Source organism: Quercus suber, unplaced genomic scaffold, assembly GCF_002906115.3.
Source record: "Quercus suber isolate HL8 unplaced genomic scaffold, Cork oak 2.0 scaffold_223, whole genome shotgun sequence".
Taxonomy (NCBI): Eukaryota; Viridiplantae; Streptophyta; class Magnoliopsida; order Fagales; family Fagaceae; genus Quercus; species Quercus suber.
In genome coordinates this window covers 483511-490513 of record NW_027069681.1, presented here as the reverse complement: position 1 = coordinate 490513, position 7003 = coordinate 483511, and the positions used below count along the sequence as shown (strand labels likewise).

The 7003-nt window shown below is 34.2% G+C and overlaps 1 protein-coding gene across 1 annotated transcript; it reads left to right on the top strand.

The window, feature by feature from the left end:
* The first annotated feature begins 1211 nt into the window (after positions 1-1211).
* On the top strand, positions 1212-2109 carry LOC136070285 (uncharacterized). The gene is made up of 3 exons (XM_065780039.1): positions 1212-1415; positions 1591-1816; positions 2093-2109. Exons 1-3 carry the CDS (start codon positions 1212-1214, stop codon positions 2107-2109), a joined length of 447 nt encoding a protein of 148 aa, XP_065636111.1.
* The last annotated feature ends 4894 nt before the right edge of the window (positions 2110-7003 follow it).

The following is a 7003-nucleotide window of genomic DNA, read 5'->3' as shown; positions in this document are numbered from 1 at the left end:
CGCCAATTAAAGAGTTATGAACAAAATTATCCCACCCATGATTTGGAGTTGGCTGCAGTGGTGTTTGCATTGAAGATTTGGAGACATTATTTGTATGGTGAAAGGTGTGAGATTTATACAGATCATAAGAGCTTGAAGTACTTCTTTACTCAGAAAGAATTGAATATGAGACAACGAAGGTGGCTTGAGTTGATTAAAGATTATGATTGCTCAATCAATTACCATCCGGGCAAGGCTAATGTGGTAGCTGATGCACTTAGTCGGAAGTCCTCTGGTTTCTCAGCTGCCTTGGTAACTACTCAAAAGGAGATTATTAATGACTTGAAGAGGATGGGAATTGAAATTGTTATGGGTGATTCCCAAGCCTTTATGGCCAGTTTGACAATACAACCCACCTTGATTGAGAAGATTAAGAGGTCACAGGTTAAAGATGCACAAATTGTAAAGATCATAGGAGAAGTACAAGAAGGGAAGAATCAGAATTTAATGTGTCTAATGATGGTGTTTTGAGGTTTGGAAAAAGACTTTGTGTGCCAAATGATCTTGCATTAAAGAAGGAGATTATGGAAGAAGCCCATCGTACCCCATACTCAGTGCACCCTGGTAGCACTAAAATGTATCGTGACATTCGAGAAACTTATTGGTGGAATAACATGAAGAGAGAGATAGCTCAGTTTGTGGAGCAATGCTTGACTTGTCAACAAATTAAGGCATTACACCAGAAATCTTCAGGATTGCTGCAACCACTTCCCATTCCTAAGTGGAAGTGAGAGTGTATACGTATGGATTTTGTGACTGGTTTGCCAAGATCTCCTAAGGGACATGAGGCCATTTGGGTAATTGTGGATAGGATGACAAAAACAACACATTTTATTCCGGTTAAGATGACTTACTCACTTGATCAACTAGCACAGATATATATTGATGAGGTTGTGAGTCTTCACGGAGTTCCAGCATCAATTGTGTCTGATCGAGACCCAAGATTCACCTCAAGGTTTTGGGAAAGCCTACATAAAACTTTGGGTACTAATCTTAGCTTTAGTACAGCCTTCCACCCACAAACAGATGGTCTATCAGAAAGGACTATTCGTACTTTGGAGGATATGTTAAGGGCTTGTGTATTGGATTTCAAAGGGAGTTGGGAAAATACTTGTTTTTAGTGGAATTTGCCTATAATAATAGCTACCACTCTAGTATTGAGATGGCTCCCTATGAGGCTTTGTATGGTAGAAAATGCAAATCCCCATTGTGTTGGGAAGAGGTTGGTGAGAGAAAAATTGTTGGGACCAGAAATCATTCAGATGACATCTGAGAAGATTGATCTGATTCGTAAAAGATTGCAAACGGCACAAAGTCGACAGAAGAGTTATTATGACAACTCGAGAAGGAAAGTTGAATTTGAAGTTGGAGATATGGTATTTTTGAAAGTCTCCCAATGAAGGGTGTGATGAGATTTGGGAAGAAGGGGAAGTTGAGTCCTAGATTTGTTGGTCCATTTGAGATCCTGAAACGTATTGGTAAAGTTGCCTACGAGTTGGCCTTACCGCCTACACTTGCAGGAGTACATAATGTGTTTCAATCCATGCTGAGGTACATCCCGGATTTTCACTTGACTACTATGAGCCACTTAAGATCAAAGACAACTTAACTTATGAGGAAGTTCCAATCCAAATTCTTGACCGCAAGGATCATGTGCTACGCGCCAAGACAATATCATTGGTTAAGGTTCTTTGGAAGAATCACACAGTGGAGGAGGCATCTTGGGAGCGAGAAGATGAGATGAAATCAAAGTATCCAGAGTTGTTCGTTAATGAAGGTAAGTACAATTTCGAGGACGAAATTTTTTTAAGGGGGAAGGATGTAACACCCAAAATTTTGACACCAATTTAATTATTATACATAATTATAAGGAGGCCTACAATTAAATGGATTAAATTGAATTGGGCCTAAGATATTAAAAATAGAATAAATACTATGGAATATGAAGCCCAAGTGAAGTGGCATAAGTAAATTTATGGGCCTTGAAAACCCTAACCTTTTTCCTCTTAAGCTACACGTGTATGTGTATAAGATGTTCCTTTTTGTTTTTCAGCCTCAACATACAAGTGAGCTGTTTCTTCCCTTCTCTGCGGCTGTGTAGGAGAATCAGGTCAGCTCTCCTCTTTATTTGGGGTTCTTTTATCTATGTGATACGTAACAAGAGTCTATCTAGCTTAAGGGCTATTGATATATCACACACCTAGGATGGAGAATTTCTGTGTATTGAGTCTTTGTGCTGCACAGAACATAGGGTAGGTGTGGACTTGAAAATTCAATGTTGTCATCATGTTGATAAATAAAAATAAATAAAACCTGATTATGACTAGAAAATCATCCCACGTTTCAGGGAGGAATTATGCATGAAATGGCTTTAGTAGCTAATGGGACAATAGGCATGACTTCATAAAGTCTAACCTATCAATATATTAAAGGAAAAAGGAAATTCTAAGCATATGTTCTGATCTCAACAACCCCACACTTATCCGTATTTTATGGGAAAGGATGTCCTATGGTTATTAGTATATTAGATTAGGGTGATGGATATAGCTACATGGCAAGAAAGGATGTGAATTGTAGATTGATGAGATTTTTGCCATTTTGAAGTCTTGAATATCCATGATTATATCAATGGAAAAATCAGATTAGGCAGCAGTGTTTTTATGTCCAAAAATCTGATCAAGCTGAAAGTGTATTAAATAGTTAAGTGGATAAATAGAGGATTTTGGATAAATCAATATTGTCTAGGATAAAACTATTTAAGTGTGAAAACAGATTGTTAAGTGGGAAAATTTTGTATTGATGGACCTATTTTTGGTGTTGCTAGGTTCTAATTCTACTACTTATTGTGACTGAAGGGAGGTTGGTTTCATATTTTTGCAACTAAGAGGTAAGTGGTGTTTACTAATTTTGGGGATTTTCCCAAAGCAGTGTTGATTATTAAACTATTTTATATCAAAGAAACATGTTGATATTTTATATATGAATTGATATTTTATAAATGTTTGATGTGCACATTGACTATTTGTTTTATAAAAACTTGTGGGACAACCTGAATTTATTTAAACTATTATGCGTGAATATATCTTTATATTTTTGAGAATTATGAATGGATTATTTTTGTGAGCATATTGAAATGTGTTTTGGTAACCTATGGCAAGTCGTGAATAGAGCTCAGTATGATATCTAGTCCTTAGCAAGGGACAATCATACTGCAGCTAGTCCTTAGCAAGGGACGGTCCCAAAAAAAAGGGGACAGTGCACATTTGATAGCTCCTTAGCAAGGGAGTATATTATTGAGGATCCAAAAAGGAAGCTCCTTAGCAAGGGAGTGCACCTTTAGGTTCCAAATGAACCATCCTTAAGAAAGGGGATGAAAAGGAAGTTCCAGTCCCAAAAAGGGGGACAGCACAACCCTGTCAACGGGGCGTAAACGTTGACCATGAGAAAAGCCTAGGAAATTGTTTATGTGATGATATATATATATATTATGATGGCTCACAATATAAAGATATTTGTTTTTATATATATGAAGTATTTGATGATGAATATCGATGAGTTACAAGTTATGAAATTGTTGTAAAAATCATTTATTTGAAAGGTTTGTTCCCACACCCCAATGTTAGTGAATTCCACTTATTGAGTATCTCATTAAATAAAAGAAACTAGCAACCTTGAATTTCATCACAAAAGTCAGAGCTCTAATTCATCAAATACAAAACATCCTCAAAATAATTCTCCAATACAATGTTTAATGCCATAAAATAATAATAAAATCCTCAGTTCTACAAAAATAGTTTGTAACTACTATCTCCCAAGAATCTCTACTCCAGTAATCCCTCTAATGTATCTGTAATGGAAAATAAAAGGGGGGGTGAGATAACTCAATAAGTGGAATTCACTAACATTGGGGTGTGGGAACAAACCTTTCAAATAAATAATTTTTGCAACAATGTCATAACTTGTAACTCATCAATATTCATCATCAAATACTTCATATATAAAAAGAAAATATATTTATATTGTGAGCCATCATAATACATATATCAATACAATCACATAAACAATTTCCTAGGCTTTTCTCGTGGTCAACGTTTACGCCCCGTTGACAGGGTTATGCTATCCCCTTTTTGGGACTAGAACCTCCTTTTCATCTCCTTTCTTAAGGATGGTTCCCCTTGGAACCTAAAGGTACACTCCCTTGCTAAGGAGCTTCCCTTTTGGATCCTTAATAGTATTCTCCCTTGCTAAGAAGCTATCAAATGTGCACTGTCCCCTTTTCTGGGACCGTCCCTTGCTAAGGACTAGCTGTAGTATGATTGTCCATTGCTAAGGACTAGATACCATACTGAGCTTCTATTCACGACTTGCCATAGGTTTCCAAAACATATTTCAATATGCTCACAAAAATAATCCATTCATAATTCTCAAAAATATAAAGATATATATATACACACATACAAGTTTAACTAAATTTAGGTTGTACCACAAGTTTTTCATGAAACGAATAGTAAACGTGCACATCAACCATTTATAAAATATCAACTTATACATAGAATATTAACATATTTCTTTGATATAAAATAGTTTAACAATCGACATTATTTTGGGAAAACCCCCAAAATTAGTAAACACCACTTACATCTTAGTTGCAAAAAATATGAAACCAACCTCCCTTCAGTCACAATAAGTCAGTAGAATTAGGACCTAGCAACACCAAAAATAGGTCCATCAATACAAAATTTTCCCACTTAACAATCTGTTTTCACACTTATATAGTTTTATCCTAGACAATATTGATTTATCCAAAATCCTCTATTTATCCACTTAACTACTTAATACACTTTCAGCTTGATCAGATTTTTGGACATAAAAACACTGCTGCCTAATCTGATTTTTCCATTGATATAATCATGGATATTCAAGACTTCAAAACGGCAAAAATCTCATCAATCTACAATTCACATCCTTTCTTGCCATGTAGCTATATCCATCACCCTAATCTAATATACTAATAACCATAGGACATCCTTTCCCATAAAATACGGATAAGTGTGGGGTTGTTGAGATCAGAACATATGCTTAGAATTTCCTTTTTCCTTTAATATATTGATAGGTTAGACTTTATGAAGTCATGCCTATTGTCCCAATAGCTACTAAAGCCATTTCATGCATAATTCCTCCCTGAAACGTGGGATGATTTTCTAGTCATAATCAGGTTTTATTTTATTTTTAATTATCAACATGATGACAACATTGAATTTTCAAGTCCACACCTACCCCTTTGTTCTGTGCAGCACAAAGACTTATATACACAGAAATTCTCCATCCTAGGTGTGTGATATATCAATAGCACTTAAGCTAGATAGACTCTTGTTACGTATCACATAGATAAAAGAACCCCAAATAAAGAGGAGAGCTGACCTGATTCTCCTACACAGCCGCAGAGAAGGGAAGAAACAGCTCACTTGTATGTTGTGGCTGAAAAACAAAAAGGAACATCTTATACACATACACGTGTAGTTTAAGAGGAAAAAGGTTAGGGTTTTCAAGGCCCATAAATTTACTTATGCCACTTCACTTGGGCTTCATATTCCAAAGTATTTATTCTATTTTTAATATCTTAGGCCCAATTCAATTTAATCCATTTAATTGTAGGCCTCCTTATAATTTATGTATAATAATTAAATTGGTGTCAAAATTTTGGGGTGTTACAGCCTTAGTGTCACAAGTCGAATAATTTTGTGCAAAATAAAATAATTTGCATAAAATTTATTTTGAAATCAAAGAGGATAGAATGGATGTTCTTGAGACAAATGATGAACATCAGAGTGAAGCAAAAGATCAAGAGGTGGAAATTGTTGAGAAAAATGTCAAAGGCCTTGATGAAATCAAATCGAATGATTTCAAAAATGAAGATCCTATTATTTTAGTAGGAAGCAACATTACAAAGTTTATTAATTTTATTGGGGTTGAAATATTTAATTGGATTGTCAATTTCTATTTGTTGAAACTTGTCAGTTGCCTGAAGAAGTCAAAAAAGTAAAGATATTTGAGGTATTTGTTTTCGTAGAATGGAAGATTACGGATCCCAAATATGAGCTAAAGGACGTGTTTTACTAAAGAGAGAAATTTGATGTAGGATAGAATATATTGTTTAATTTTTGTTATTTATTATTTTTAATATTTTTTTAATTTTTGAAATTTCCTAGAATATAATTTTATTTTCCTTGTTTTAGAGGTTTTTTAGGATTATTTTACTCAAACTTGATTCCTTACATGGCAGGGTATTCATTAGAACCTGTTAAGATATTTTTTCATGATTTTTCCCTTCATTTTTCAAGTTTATTTTCATGCCTACCACGAATTTGGGGTCCTTTAAAATTTCCAAGACTTTCTAGAGTTACTCTAATGTTTTTGTATATAAATTAGTGGTTGTAGCCCAAAGGCATTCAAGCTTTAATTGACAAATTTTTTGGAGTTTTCCCCGCAAACGTAAAAGTTTATTCTTCAAACAAAGTATTTTGTTTCTTGTAGAATTTCCTAGACTTTCTAGAGTTACTCTAATGTATTTGTATATAAATTAGTGGTTGTAGCCCAAAGGCATTCGTGCTTTAATTGACAATTTTTTTGGAATTTTCCTTGTAAACGTAAAAGTTTCTTCTTCAAACAAAGAATTTTTTTTCTTGTATAATTTTCCATGATGATTAAAAAATGTAACTTGTGCACTATAGTCTATATGGTTTTCACATGTTGATCATTGTTTTTGATGGGACTGTCCTATAGTCATAGAGCTCCACTATCATTCGTGTACAATGGGGAAAAAATAAAAAGGAAGTACATTTAAAAACGTATGTGACTGTGAATTAATATAATTGGTAAATTTCAAAAACCTAATAAATAAATGTATGAGTTAATTAATTTTGTATGCTTTGTAATACATTAGTTTATAAGGATTATGTTAGTC

Excerpts from the sequence above, each read along its gene's own strand:
- LOC136070285 (XM_065780039.1), top strand. The coding sequence starts at position 1,212 with ATGAGGCTTTGTATGGTAGAAAATGCAAATCCCCATTGTGTTGGGAAG. Across the intron at positions 1,416-1,590 it reads AATTTGAAGTTGGAGATATG|GTACATCCCGGATTTTCACT; the intron begins GTATTTTTGAAA and ends ATCCATGCTGAG.